Below are 14,818 nucleotides of genomic sequence, written 5' to 3'. Positions count from 1 at the left end.
ACATTTTCAGAAAGTCACACCAAAGCAGCATGCCAAGAAATAATAGAAAAACGATTAGAACAGACAATAAAATTCAGTGAGTTGGCCAGTTACAAAATAAATATTTTTTTTAAAAAAATCAATTATTTTACTTATACCAGCAACCACCATTGAGAAAGCATAATAATGAAAAATAAATTCACAAAAGCAACATAGAGACAAAGGTTTAGGAATAAACTTAGGCTTCCCCCCCACTCCACCACCACCACCACAAAAAAAAAAATTAATAAATAACAATAACACAGCTTCTACTTGAGACAATTGCAAAGCTTTTTGGCAGAAGCTAAGAGATGACTAGCAACATGTTCTCAGACAAGTGAACTGATTGTTGTACAAGTGCCAATTCTCCCCAATTTAATTTATAAATAAGAGATTTCAATGTCACAGACTTGGTAAGAGGTACAAAAGTTCAATGTGACTCTAAAGTTTTTAGGAAAGAAGATATAGATAAGCATAGAAAAATACTAAGAGGACACAAGGACTGCCATGTATTTAAATATAACCCCAAATTTTAATAATGAAGACAGTGGTGTTCCAGCAAGAACAGGCAGATGACCAACAGAACGTAAGTGAAAGAAGTCTTGACAAAACTTAAAGTAGATAAGAACACATCTGATGTAGCATGACTTCACATTTTTTTTCTGGCAAAAACTTAAGTCAGTCATAATTTTATCTTCTTTCAATATTCAACAGGTATAAGATAGGATGGGTGGATGGTCCATAAACCAGTGGGGCGGGCACTCACAAAGCTGGTAACTTTTGTGGATGAAAAAACAAAAGAATGAAGGAGCATGTGTATGACTTAACAGCCGTAGAGGCCTAAGGCCACATGTGGAAGTGAAAAGACTTAGGTGTGAATTTAAGTTTTCACCAGAAATGTGAAGTCATGCTATACTCATCTAGGAGTTTCACTGTAAGCTTCAACCCAGATCACACTCATCAATAATTTTTAGATATGAACCATTTTATGGTTTCAGAGCAGAATGGTGTAAAATGTAGTAGTGGCACTGCTTAATGATCACAAAACCAGGCGAGGTCCATAGAACCTCATCGCACGGCACATGGGGGCTGGCATTCTTTTAGGCTCATTCGCTGCCTCTCAAATGTTCTAATTTTTAAGGTCTGGGAATCATCAAATAATGTGAATTGCATTAAGTGAAACATTTACAATGTCAGTGATTGGAGGAGTGTGGTTACCTGAAGGCTGTATAAGAGACGGGTCAAATTCTGTATCGCTTGTATAATCTGGAAAATAAGATTGTAAGTGTCAAATTCTTGAAACAGCATTCATTATCCACAAGAAGAAGATGGTGATCTATTGAAAGTATGCATAGCTCACCTCTGACTGTGAAGAGACTGGAAAATGTCTATATTCCACCTAAAATACATAAAAACATAAGAAAATAACCACCCTACTTTTGAAAAGCTGCACTATAGTGTTCCCAAATGTCTGACCTTGGGCAAGTCACTTCACCTCCTCTCAACTCTTCTACAGAGACTGCTTCTTCCCCGAAATCAAAGCCTATGGAATTAAACCACCCTTGATGAGTGTCATCTCTATGCAAACCTGGTATTTGAGATGCACGGTGACTTTTCACCCAAATCGCCCTTAAAACTAGAAGGGATAACAGTATGGAAGCAATGCAAACTCTATGTGGCAATATTTACCTTGTGCAAACCACACTGTGAATTGGGCTCCCTGGGCCCAATGGAAGTTGTCGCCTGGGCCTGGTGGACCTTTGCATCCTGGAGGCCAAACTGGGGAGCTGAAGAACATCATGTCTGGCCTCTACTTCCCTTTCTCAATATTTAATAAATTCATAAAGCTAAAATTCATGAAGCCAGTGGCTAGGGAAAGACAGCAGACCTAGAAGTGGCCCAGAGGCATGTGCTTAGCAGGCCTGCTCCAAATACCAGCACTCAGGTGGCTGCACCCCGCTGTGAGATCCTTAGAGGAAGCTCTATCAGCAGAAGTCTTGAATGAGCCTGCAGGAGACCAGCTACTCCCTGGGAATGGGCCTATGCCTCATTCTCTGTCTCCCCCACAACACACATTTAGAGCACTTGTATAACATGAGGTTCCCTGCGTGCAGAATTAAACGTCTACCCCACAATCATTGTCTGTCTCGTCATACTAGGATGTGAGTCCATGAGTAGCAGGGCTTCATTTGTATATTCAATGCTACCTCCACAAACCTAAGAGTAAGGCCTGGCATGAGTGTGGACACTAACACTCGATTCCATATGTAAACACAGGGACCCAGCAGGAGGTCAGCTTCCCCGCCCTCCCAAAGCCTATTGTCTCCTGTACGCTGCTTGCTCTTATGTGAGCAGCTATAAATTAAAGCCACAGGAAACACCCAGCAGTGGCAATGGTCTCAGGTAACTTTCGACTTCTTCAGTTCAGTTTGTTCCCAATGATGATGCCATATGCTAGACTGATCCCTACCCCACTCCAACACTCTTCCCTGACACTGTCAATAAAAAATGTCATTACTAAGGAGCACCTCTAATAGTAGAAGCACAAAAGATGGAAAAGGAGTCATTAGATCTGTGGAAGAGACCAGGGGCTAAGAAAACCTATTCTGTCATAAGTTTTGGTATTCTCTCTGCTCTTCTGATTCTGTCCTTGCTCCACACACCATTGCTTTTGTAATAAAAAGATTGCATAGCACAGAATTTTTATATTCTATAAAATTGCAAACATAGACATGAGTTGGATTTTGCTACATGTAGTTACTTATTCCCAAAATCTCTGGGTTTCATACAGACAGGAATTTCCAGTACCATCTTTTTAATGGACTTGGTTCGCCACCTAGTGGTGACAGTGCATGGTGCAGTTGGTAAATACACAGGATATTTTGCCATTGGGGTTACAAATTTTTCAAAAACTTGGAAATGCATTTTTTAATTAAAAAACCTTAGTTTAATAAAGAAGCTAATTATGGAATACCATTACACACTTTGAAAAAGTTTTATTTCAAGTGATCCTGCCTTATATGTCAGTGTATTTAATTTTTCAAAATGCTGTTTTAATGGCAATTTTTTTCAGGCAGATTCATTCAACAGAGGAACCTGGACACTTAATCTCACTCACCTGTGGCATTAGGATGGGGCCAGCACAGCTTTCCATTCAAGAGGAAACTGTTACTAAGCAACCATTCCTTTTTCCCTTCAATAATATAAAAGCAGCTGAAAGTAACAGACTTAAAAAGGTGCACTGAAAAGGATGGAAGGCAGGAATGCTTTATGGAGAAATAATTTAAAAGCTTATAGTCAGAGTAAGTGAAATAAAATACTGCTATCTTATTTTCACTTTGGCCTATGAAGTTAAAAAATATCAATTACCTTTTCTATGGACTTTTAAAAATCTCTGGAGTTGGTTTCTTAGTTGTATGTAATATATAAAAAACATAACATATATATATATATATATATATATATATATATATATATATATATAAAGATCTGACATTATTTTCCCACATTACCCACATAGCTGTCTGATAATGTACTTTTATTTGATTTTAGAGAAAGTTAAACTCTTGTGCCCCAGACAAACCTGGGGAAGACAAATAGCCACATCCCAGAACAATATTCTTATTCCATTTCTGACATCTCAATTTCACTGGAATAGGAAGTTTCATGCATTTAATTTTTAAAATACAGTCTAATAAGCTCTGTGTATAGTAAATCAGAAATGTTGGAACCACTTTGCCCCAAGCAAAAATTGACCAGGTTAAATAAAAGCCTATCACAAAAAAAGTAGGTGACAGTGTGAGTGGTTACAGGAGAACGATTTGAAAGGAGAAGGAAGGAAAAGAAAATGACAAAAGCAGAATAGTCCCAAATTAGAATTATTTCAGCCACTTTAGCGCCCCCTGGTGGCATCTGGCCCTGGGGCCCAGAGCAACCGCTGAGCCAAGAGTTGTTCAAGGTAGCAGGTGGAAAGCTACAGGTTCCTGCAGAGCAGAAAGTGAGGCAGAAGTAAGAGTGCAGACACACATAGACATTTGAGTTTTAAATCTTTTTAATCACTTTTCGATTGTTTCTTTGTTCACACCTCCATGATATAAGAGCAAGAACATTTTAAGAAGAATTAGTCAGGAAATTTAAACATGAATATTGAAGCTGAGAACAGTTCAGGAAAATATTTTCACTCCACTCACTGCCATAGACAGCAGGACCTGAGGTCATTTTATCACACAAGGAAACCGGTGCCCAACAAATCAGTTCACAATACCTTCTCCCCTGCATCAGAGACCGCCAGGTCGGTTCCCACACCCTGGGTCCCGGGATCCACATCCCAACAGCCTCTTCCTTCAGCCCCTTCTGTGACTAGTGCTGGAAGCACACCGTTGAGACAGAAACAAAAAGACATCATCAAACATCAGCAGCCTGGGTTCCTTTGTACATAGTCGACACATATTTTGAAATAAGAAACATCACACAATCACAGGCATTAAATACGCTTCTACGAGGTGCTGAAACAGCACAGAGCAACACAGAGGCCCTGCCCTCAGGGAGCTTACAAACTAATAGATACCACACTGACAGCTGGCATTCATGATCACACATCTTTTTCTTTTTTCGTACAGAGAGGCATTTGTGTGATGCTTGTAGTGCTGAGAGGGTAGATTCTACATCTCACTTTCACTTAGTAGGACAAACTGAAATTGTGAACAGGCCTGCGGAGCAAAAGCACAGCCGACAGACCCAGGTCTGAGCATGGACCCTCCCGGCCCAGCCCGAAGCAGCAGCCATGAATGGGGTGAAGAGTCAGACAGTGGGGAAGCATCTCTAAGCAGGTGAAGATGGCTCAGAGGTTATGACCCTGTGGCCACACAAACTGAAAACATGTCCCCATCTTGAAATAATTTATTTTTTTAATCATTTCCAAGTGCTTTCCCCTCCCCTTCTTATTTAATAAGAAAAAAATTCTTATTTATGCTCTGAATTCTGCAAAACTTTAAGTACTGTATATTTAGCCTATGAAACACAGATACAGTTCTAGTTCAGAAGTATTAAGTACCAAATACAGGTTCCACCCTACCCCTCAAAACTCCATGGGTGAGATTTTATTTCTTTACCCATGTGAACATGGTTAAATGTATGCTATGGTCACCCTGCACTGATTAAAATTAGACTTTCCAGAGCCCTTTCACACATAGTATTTCATTGAAACCGCATCCAATCAGAATCTAAATGAAATATTTATTCTGTGACATTAATTTTTTCCCACTGCCATCTTGAAACTTTATTCCTAAGAATAAAATATAAGTTAAAGGTTTTGTTTTTTTCTTTGTTTAAATAAAAAATATTTAGGTCTTTGGGAAATGAGAGTCCTTTATGACTCAAAAGGCCTCTTCTATTACAAAGTTTTTGGTTACGCAAAAAGTGCTCTAAATTATATATATCAGCTAAAAAATTAAGTTCATTTTGCTCGAACTAGTCAACACTTACAGTGACGGAACATTTCATAGAGATTTTTCTACCACTCAGAACTGGTTCCACCAATGGATACTATTCTTAACTCTAGAGAGATGCCAAAGGCATTACCAAAGAAGTGGCAATCCTCTCCCTCTCTCCCTCTGTGGAAATGAGGACAATCAGTAATGAGGCAAGAAATGATGAACCAAAGGAGGGTGGAAGAACGGCATGGAGGTCAAGTCCCTCTAGTCCTGTATTCAATTTCAGCGAGGAGAAGAGGTTCTCAGGAATTTTACAGGAAGTACATTATACTGGTCCACCCAATCAGATATACTTGAAAACTCGAGGAGCCTGTTGGTCAAAAACTCAGACTGACATAGGCCTTACTTAGAAGGACGCTGTCCTCAATCACAGAACTGACCTGCGCAGTTACAGGCCCTCCTTTACAAACAGCATTTCGCTCTCGTCAACTTTATAAAGAGAACTGAGCTCTTGTAGCACCATGATCCAAAGCAGCCTAGCACTGAGGTATCTCTGAGGTACAGGCCTCTGCCCATCTGGCCCTGGACCTCATTCAGTGGGATCCTCATACATCAGGATCAGCCTCTCAGTGGTTCTAGCAGAGGCTGTGGGCCTTCCCTGGAACTTTCCCAGGTCATGGGAGATGTGGGCACAGCCGGGAGGACTACCACTGCCTGGCCTGAAGGGCGGGAAGGTACGGCCCTGGTCTCTGAGCAGCTGCAGGAGCCGAGAGGAACCCTCCAGCTGTCCCTGGGGAAGGCCAAGCAGCAGACCCTGCGTGTATTTTTAGATAGAGCTTCCTCAATGGCATAATGAGGTTCTTCTTTAGGGAGGAAATCACCCAGGGCAGTACAGCTCCCCTGATGAATCTGGGCTGTGTTAAAATGAAAAACATATGTGCATGTTCTGAAACTGGAAACCCAGGATTAGATAAAGCAAGACTCCAGAGGAGAAAATAATTATTGGTGTTTGTTAAAAAAAAAAAAAATACATAGAATTAAAAAGTTGTGTGACCTCCATATATCTTAATTAACCAAGGAATGCCACTGAAGAAATTCTAAGACAATTTAATCCTCCAGTCTCTAGTTACTAAAGACATTTTCTCTTATGCATATAAGACCTGATAGAAGTCAGATTTTTAACCATCCAAACATGATGAAAAATATACTCTTTAGCTCTTCTTTCAGAAGCCTTGAGGGAATTAAATATCTAGCTCACACCAAACATGTAACAATATCATTAGGCTCTAAGAATGATCTAAATCAGTTGTCTACATCCTATCTTTCTGTATTTAAAATATATTGAAACAACATCTTAACAAATGAATTCTGGCCTGAACTGAAGTGATAACATAGATCAAGAACCTTTTGGCACTTCTGCTTTTAACTACACCCCAAACCTTGTGTGTGTGTGTGAGTGAGTGTGTGTGTGTGTGTGTGTGTGTGTGTGTGTGTGTGTTGGGGGGAGGGGGGAGAGAGTGAGAGAGGATGGGGAAGAGAAAGGGGGGGGAGAGCGAGAAGGGGGAGGGGAAGAGAGGAAGAGAGAGAGAGAGAGAGAGAGAGAGAGAGAGAGAGAAACAGATTTTAGTTTTCTGGGTTCTGTTTCCTCCATTGATATGTATGAGATTAAGTTAAAGGACATGTTCTCTAATGAATTTCGGCCCCATACTCAAAAAACCCAAAAAGTTTAAAATTCTTTGAGAATTGAATTCCAAAGGTCAAAGATGAGACAAGGTAGGGGTGGGGAAGGAACAAAGCTGGCCTGGAAAACAGAGCAGTATGACCCGCCAGCCCTTCTCTGCGTCCTGTCCTCGGAAACCCAGCGACATTCTTGTGTGTACAGCAGGCTTGCACAGACTTATCCTCAGATTTTTTTCTGATTTAAAAAAATACATTAAGTTCCCTCCACACAGGGGCAGGCCGTTGCCTTCATTTTACGTGAGCACGCAGTGCTCCGGGGGACTGTCCAGGCTCCCGGCGGAGACCTGCGGGTTCACTTACAAGCGGTGGGTGATCCCGGAGCCTCCAGAGAATGGAGCGGGTCCGAGGCAGCTTCTCCACCATCTTCCTCAGATGACTGACACGCATCGCCCACCTGGGAGGCCTTCACTGCAACCTGCAGACTCTCCGCTAAAAGTAAAAAAACAAAAGTGCTTTTAAAAATGCACATGTAGGCGCAGCAGACCTCTCCTGTCTCGCCCACTGCTCCCCTCAGCAGTGTATTTCAGTAGATCCACCTGTTCTGCTCCCCACTCTGCCTCTGGTGAATCCTCTCACCCCCCTGCACCGCTGGCCTACACCCCAGTTCTACGCAAAAATAAAATTAAAAAAAATTTTTAAAATGCACAGGTATATATGCAGAGATAGAGGGAGATAGTTTAATCCACACCAGGGCTGACAAACTGCATTGGCCTGTGTCAAATAAGATGCTGCCGCATCCCTGATTAAAAATGTCCAATAACTTCCATCATTTTGAATAATTTTTAAAATTTATTTAATTACATATATTTTACATCATTCTTCCTTTTTTGTACAATGTTTGCTTTCTCCTCTCAGGCAGTCCCCATAGACCCATAGACCGGATCACCAGTTCCCCCGTGATCCATCACCACAGTCCCTTGTGCTCTTCCCTCTCCTGTTTTCATCCCTTTGCCTCCCCTCCCCTGCAGAATGTCTCTGATTTATATTTGCCTGTTAATTTTGTTTTGTTATTTATTATAATTATTTTTTTCCTGATCTCTTATATGGTTCCCTTATATTCCTCCTATAAGTGAAACCATCCGATATTTATCTTTTTCTTTTTCCTTCTGACTTATCTTATAACCCCTTCCAGCTCCATCCATGTTGCTGTGAATGACAAGAGTTTATTTTTTTTTTTTTGATTGTTGAATACTGGAAGAAATTTTTTAACCCCTGCCTCCAAAGTTCTGGTCGCTGCTCACCTAGGAGCTGTCTCCCCCAAATCCATCCTGGCCTCCTTCCTTTCCTTCAACAAGCCAAGCTTATTCCACAGACAGGGGCCTCAAACTCACTTCGTCTCTGCGCTGGAATAGCCTCTCCCAGATACCCTAACAGCTGCTGCTTCTCTCCTTTCCATGCTCAAATAATCATCTCGTTGGAGGACTTCCCTGACCTCTCTGAAGTGAAACTTTCACCTCATCCCAACTCCAGTATCTTATTTTCTTGTGACTTTCTGAAAGCATCTTGCTTCCCTGTGCATTGTCTGTCATCCCCCACAACAAGCATTCACCAAAGCCAGCCCGACTTCTCATCCCCAAACACAGTGCACAGGATAGAATGCAAGGAGACTCCATCAACAACCCCACCCCACTTCAGACAACCTCCAAGGACTCCCTCCAAGACCTCATTTTCCTCAACTATGAAAGAAAGATGACAGGTTCTTTGATTTTTAAATTCTGTTCCAAAACTAATGTTCAGAGATTCTAAGACAGCAAACTTCTGCAAAGGACCAGCTAGGAAATATTTTAGGCTTTGTGAACCATATAGTCTCTGTCACAACGATGCATCCTAGCCACTCACTGTAGCAAGAGGCAGCCACAGAGGACACATAACCAAGCAGGTGTGGCTGGTTCCAAAAAAACTGCTTTACAGAAACAGGTCATGGGACACACTCAGTTCCTGGTCTGTAATTCACCAACCGTGTGCTGAACGACTGCATTCCCCGGCACTCTCTCAGGTGGCAGCTATTTTATCTCCCAGGCCCTTTGTCCCTATTGTCACTTCCAGACTCTACTATGTCTGTCCCACCCCATTTTCCCCTGAAGTTTGTGCCAGCAGATCTTATCACTCTACCTTCACTTCTTGCCATTTATCCAGACACGCTGAACAATTTACTACCTGGTGAAGTCTACCCCCTCCCCCAAAGCTGTTTCTGTCAAATTCCATGAATTTCAAATTCTATGAATACAGTCCTTCCAATACCCTGGATTTTATCTCCTTGACGTTCTCATTTCCAATGCTCTTGCCCTCCCTCTACTCTGCCTTATGCACCACCAGCTCCCACAGTCTTACCCTAGACTTTATCACCATTGTCTGCACTTTGCCCCCACCTAATCTGTTCTAGTCAGAAGATTCTTTTAAAAATACAAATCAAACGTTTCCTATCTCAATATGAATGATAGTCAAAGTCCAATTAACATTGACACATCCCCTGCCAGTCTCCAGCCCTCATTAAATTCTTACTTGCATTGACCTCCTTGTTGTTCCTCAAATAAGTCTGGCACTAATCTGCTCAAGGCCTTTGCACCTGCTGTTGCTTGTTGTGAAACATTCTTTGTCTAGATATATAGTTGGCTTTCTCACTTCCTTCATGTCTGCTTAAATAACACCATATCGAAGAAGCCTTCTCTGGCCACCCTGTCTAATACAGAATTCATCTATCCCAGCCCCACCAATCTCTGTCCTTCCTACATTGCCGATTTTTCTTCACAGCACTTGATACGATCTGATGTAATTATTTCTTTTTCTGGAATATAAGTTCCAGGAGAATAGCACTTTGTCTTATTCTGCTGTATCCTCAGCCCCAGGAACACAGTGCATGGCACATAGTAGGGGTTCAATAAACATCATCTGACTTTGTCTAAACAAATCCTTTTGGAAGCAACGTACCTTCCTTCAGTGCTGCTGCCAATAATGAGGCTGCCTGGGGAGGCTCTCCAGGATCAGGTTTAATGAGGAGGTGGGGCTCTAGATGGACATCCTCAAATCCACTCATTTCTCCAAGTTCAGCATAGATGTGCAACTTCTCCTCCAAATATGTGCAAATTTGTTGGTCTTGGTTACTGAGTATTTCTGTGAAATAGCATTTACCATTAAAAGTTATCACATGAATCATTAATATGAAAATCCAGGTTTCAAGGAAAAAACCATTGCTAATTAGTTAGCAGATAAATTACAAGTTATCAGGTGGAGAAACTAAGCTATAAATCCTGACTTTTAGTGACAGGGGCCTTTTCCAGCAATGACTTAATAGTTCTCTGAGCTTCCATTGTATTTTCTGTAAAAAAGGTACTCGTTAAATGTTTGTTTCTTTTCCCATTTCCCTAATTCCAAAAAAAGCTTGCAAAGCTATTCTTTGTTTATTCAGGCTGTTTTCTATTAAGACTAAACATTAAGCTCAGGAATGAAAATTGAGGCAGCACTGTCTGTGATGAGCCATACCCGCAAGGAAAACAATGCAAAGGCCTGAAACTGCTCGGACTTCAGCCGGTCTTGGTCAAAACCAAACACACTGGTTTACTTTTTTATTCCTAAACCTCCAATTTCTTTCACCATCTTTGCATGCCTCATTTTCCTCTGATTTCAACACATCGCAGAACTCTTAGTGCTTAAAGGAACCTTAGCCAGCATCTAATGCAGGGGTTCTCAGTCTTCTCAGCCTCTGAAACACTGGAGGAGAGTTTAAAACACTGATGTCTACACCCCACCTCCCACAAATTCTAAGTGAACTGGTTGAGTGAAGAGCCAAGTATCAGTATTTTAAAGCCCTCCCCAAGGACTCTAATGTCCAGCCAGAGATGAGAAACACTGAACTAATCTAATTTGCTTACTTCAGACATGGGAATGAAACATCAAGTTTTGGGGGGTTCCTTTTCCAAAATTATGCAGTTGTGACCTGACAACAGTGCTGGAGTCTGAAACCCATGGACAACAGTTCCAGTGCCCATCTGCCCCATACTGCCTGTTAGGGGAACAGTATGTCCTGAATGAGCAGTGACATGAACTCCACCCGCACTCCATATGAAAGAAATCCCAGGCACCAAGGAGTACAACTCCCATCATGCCATGAATCTGCCATGAAGTGGGGATTGCCAGGAACTAAGGGTGGAGTTAAGCAGCCATGTGTGGTATAAAACTGAACACACGTGGGCTTGGAGGAGGCTTGGTCCTGCCTGCCTTCCACATGCACCTGGGGTCCCAGTTCAAGCAGCCTTACTGGTAGAACATATTCAACAATTAATTTCTCTTTATCCCCCTTTTTCTATTTCTCCCTCTCTTCTGTGTGTGTGTGTGTGTGCGTGTGTTGTGTGTTCCCCTCGTTTCTCTCCTTATAAATAACCTTTTACTAACTTTTCTATGTGTGCCCACCCTTGGGTCTTATTGAATTTTATTAAGCACATAGGTGAGGACTTACACCCAGGCCATCCCATTTCCCTTTGGGGTTGCCCTGTAACAAATATTGTTTCATATTTGTTATCAACAGAACTTTTAAAATATATTTTTAATCACTTTCTAGTGCCAGCATGCTTTTTGCTATTGTTCTTTTCAAGACAGTGATCAGGGTGGGCCTTGGGTATACAGAATAATCAGGTAAAAACTCCCATCTGTGCTTCTGATCAGGAAAGCTGAGAAGCCTGTGCTGTACCTTGACATTGTTGAATTTTGGCCACTCTTGCTTCAGCTTTCCGCCTCTCCTCATCAGATTCGCTTGTCCTTCCCCCTTCTTCTTCTGGGCAACTTTTAAAAGACAACAGTCAAGAGACACAACTGAAAACAAATCAAAACTCTTTATGTTCACTACAAAGACATGGGACTTGGCAGAGTTGTTCAGAGAAGAAAAGCTCAGCAGAGAGCAAATTTATCATGTCCCCTAATTGAGAGATCTGGTTTTCTTCAGTGCATGAAGGATCTTGCATAACTTGATGTGGTCAGCAGTAGAGGATAACTCAGAGATTTCATTCAACACACATGAACACATACACCTTCTCTCTCTCATTCCCTCCTCCCCCTTAATACCAAAACCAGCATTAAATACACCTAAAATAATTTTTCCTTTCTACTACACTTGGGTGCTACTATTCCTAGTGTAGCGTAGGAGTTAGAGGAGATGGAGGTAGGGTGCCAGGTTGGATGCGATATGGAAGTGGAAAAGCTTTATGTAACATCATTCAAGATCAAACTAATCAAATTATGATTAAGAATGAGCATGCCCACCCTTCTATGCCCATTTATAGTTGCACAAATAATGAGGACTAAATTAACTTAGAACACATAGATGCACCAATCTAAAAATGTTTATTGAATGAGTCTCCAGAATTAGGGACACAGATGAACATAAGACATGGCCCCTGCCCTCAAGGAGCTTCCAGTCTAATAAACATAAATATACAAAAGATGATAATAGCTAGAAGACAGTCTACATGATACACACCAAATAAATGATAGAGAGAAATGTGCTAAAGAATTTCAGACAAGGGAGAGACCACTGAGACTGAAGAAGTCTTCACGAAGGCAGTAAGCCACCAGCTGCACCAAAGATGAATGGGATTCACACAGGCAGAGGGGAGGTGGGGCATGGCATGCAGGGAGACATGGAGAACAAAGCTGCAGACGAGGAGGAGCTATCGCAGGTGGGTTTGGGGGGCAGGGAGCTGAGCGTTCTCGCTGAGGCAACATTTTGATGCAGGGGAGACATGGTTAGAATATCCAATTAAATAAGTCCATTCCCTGGATTATGGACAAAAGAAAATGTTACCTTTCTACTGCCTGCTGGATCCGTCTCATCCAGTTATTTCGTTCCTCCTTGGAATTAGTATGAATTTCATACATCTCAGGACCAGCAGAAGAGGCACTGATGAGAAACATCCCTCTCTCCTCATTAGCAACTTCTCTAGCAATAAGCTTCTGAAGGGAAATAACGGATGGCTTTTGATCCTATATAAAACAGGAGGATGCGCAGATGAAATAAGACCTACACACTTAGATCAGGGATGCAACAGCTGTAGGCAAATCTTCATTTCATTTCAACCCCTCCAGAAGAGCTGTGGAAATTAATGAGATCTCCAGTGAAGAGGATATGTGGAGGAGAAGATGGAAGATGAGGAGCTAGGCAAATATCTGTACTTACAAATGCGTGGTTTAAAAGGACAACTCTTAAAAAGATAGAACAAGCAGGGCAGTAAAGGAAAAATCAAAATATTGGGGGTGGAGTGATTTTTCTAGAAAGGCAGGGGATAGGAAATAGAAATGTTGCAAAGAAATTGGAACAAATGAAAGACAATAGAGTTCACTGGATTTAACAGTTAATAGCAATGCTGTTTCAATAAGGTGATAGTTACAGAACCTCGGGTACCAAGGAGTAAACTGTAAAATGAAAAGAATGAGAGATACAACAAATGTTCTCTGCTGTTATAGTAGAAGGCACAGCAACAGAACTTCCATAGTTCTACCTGCAAATGCTTCTTCCCACCAACCAAACAAGCCCTTGGTGGACAGCAAAGTGTCTGATTCGTTTTAGTCTGCCTGCCACAGTGCATTGTATACAGTAGGCCTCTAGAACTAGGTTTAGCATAATTACATCAGAGAAGGGAATAGGAAGAAAGAAGACTTGAAGCCAAATCATGATTAATCTCTTCTAACAACATTTATTGTGGTGGCTCTTCAATGTCCCATCCTAAACACTGGGCAACTCAAAGTATTCTGATATTGATAATATTCATTTGGGTGGGTAGTGGTAGTTGAGGGAATGGGCAAAAGAATGCCTGAAGGATGAACAGTTTGAGGGTAAGTAGGAAGAATCTTCTTTGGTTTGTGGCTTCCACCACTGTTTATAGAGTCAGTTGCATTATGTGGTTTTTGTTCTCCCTCATGGACTGAGTGACGCCTTTATCCAGAATATGCCACTCCATACCTCACTGCTGGCTCCTTTCTGCTGACTTGTCTGCTATTCCAGTCACATAGCTCTGCCACATCTGACACTGTGTGCAAGGGTGTACCCAGAATGCCTCATTAGCCCATTCTTTGAGTAGACAGACACACACATAATCATGAGACAGACTACTAGTCTACCCAGTTACGTGCTCTCCTCTGCAGATGGAAGCAGTGTTGACCTCCCATTTAGGGGTTGCTCCTGAGCATGGCTAATAGCCAATAACAATTGAATTCAATTATGATCTACTATCTAAGACATTATCTGCTTTCCTTCTTTCAAATGCAGAGCTTTATCTTCCTCAGTTTACAAAGAGGCAGAGTAGGCTTGAGTTGCTTAAGACATCTGCAAGAATGAGATTATTTGAACTAGTCAGTTAGTGTTTCAGGAGGAGGGGAGTTGGTGGTGTCAGATATTTTGTCTCTAACAGTAGGTGGGTAGAAAGCGACACTAATTAAATCAGACCAGGAGGCATGTAGGACATGCCCATCGTTATTCATACTGTCACACATGAACACCAGAGATAATTAAGAAGCTAAGTTAAGTCTCTTAGGAAAAGAGGTAACATGTCTGCTTTGGAGGCAGGCAGAGGTCAAAAATTGTTAATACAATAACCTCCCAATACACCCTGCAGAGATGTTTTGCTTGTGCCACAGCATTT

The 14,818-nt window shown here is 41.6% G+C and overlaps 1 protein-coding gene across 1 annotated transcript in view; it reads right to left on the bottom strand.

The window, feature by feature from the left end:
* LOC119260606 (rho guanine nucleotide exchange factor 28-like) overlaps positions 1-14,818 on the bottom strand; it is a gene marked incomplete at its 5' end in the record, with an annotated part of 59,785 nt that overhangs the window by 34,041 nt on the left and 10,926 nt on the right. The window contains 7 exons of the mRNA XM_037529584.2: positions 1,237-1,284; positions 1,379-1,417; positions 4,283-4,383; positions 7,491-7,619; positions 10,119-10,301; positions 11,875-11,966; positions 12,985-13,163. Of these exons, the coding sequence (XP_037385481.1) occupies positions 1,237-1,284; positions 1,379-1,417; positions 4,283-4,383; positions 7,491-7,619; positions 10,119-10,301; positions 11,875-11,966; positions 12,985-13,163 (771 nt within the window). The remainder of the gene's footprint in view (positions 1-1,236; positions 1,285-1,378; positions 1,418-4,282; positions 4,384-7,490; positions 7,620-10,118; positions 10,302-11,874; positions 11,967-12,984; positions 13,164-14,818) is intronic.

Source organism: Talpa occidentalis, unplaced genomic scaffold (assembly GCF_014898055.3).
Source record: "Talpa occidentalis isolate TD23 unplaced genomic scaffold, MPIMG_talOcc4v2.1 talOcc4.6, whole genome shotgun sequence".
NCBI lineage: Eukaryota > Metazoa > Chordata > Mammalia > Eulipotyphla > Talpidae > Talpa > Talpa occidentalis.
Note: the sequence above shows the minus strand (reverse complement) of the source record. Positions and strands in the feature narration are given on the sequence as shown.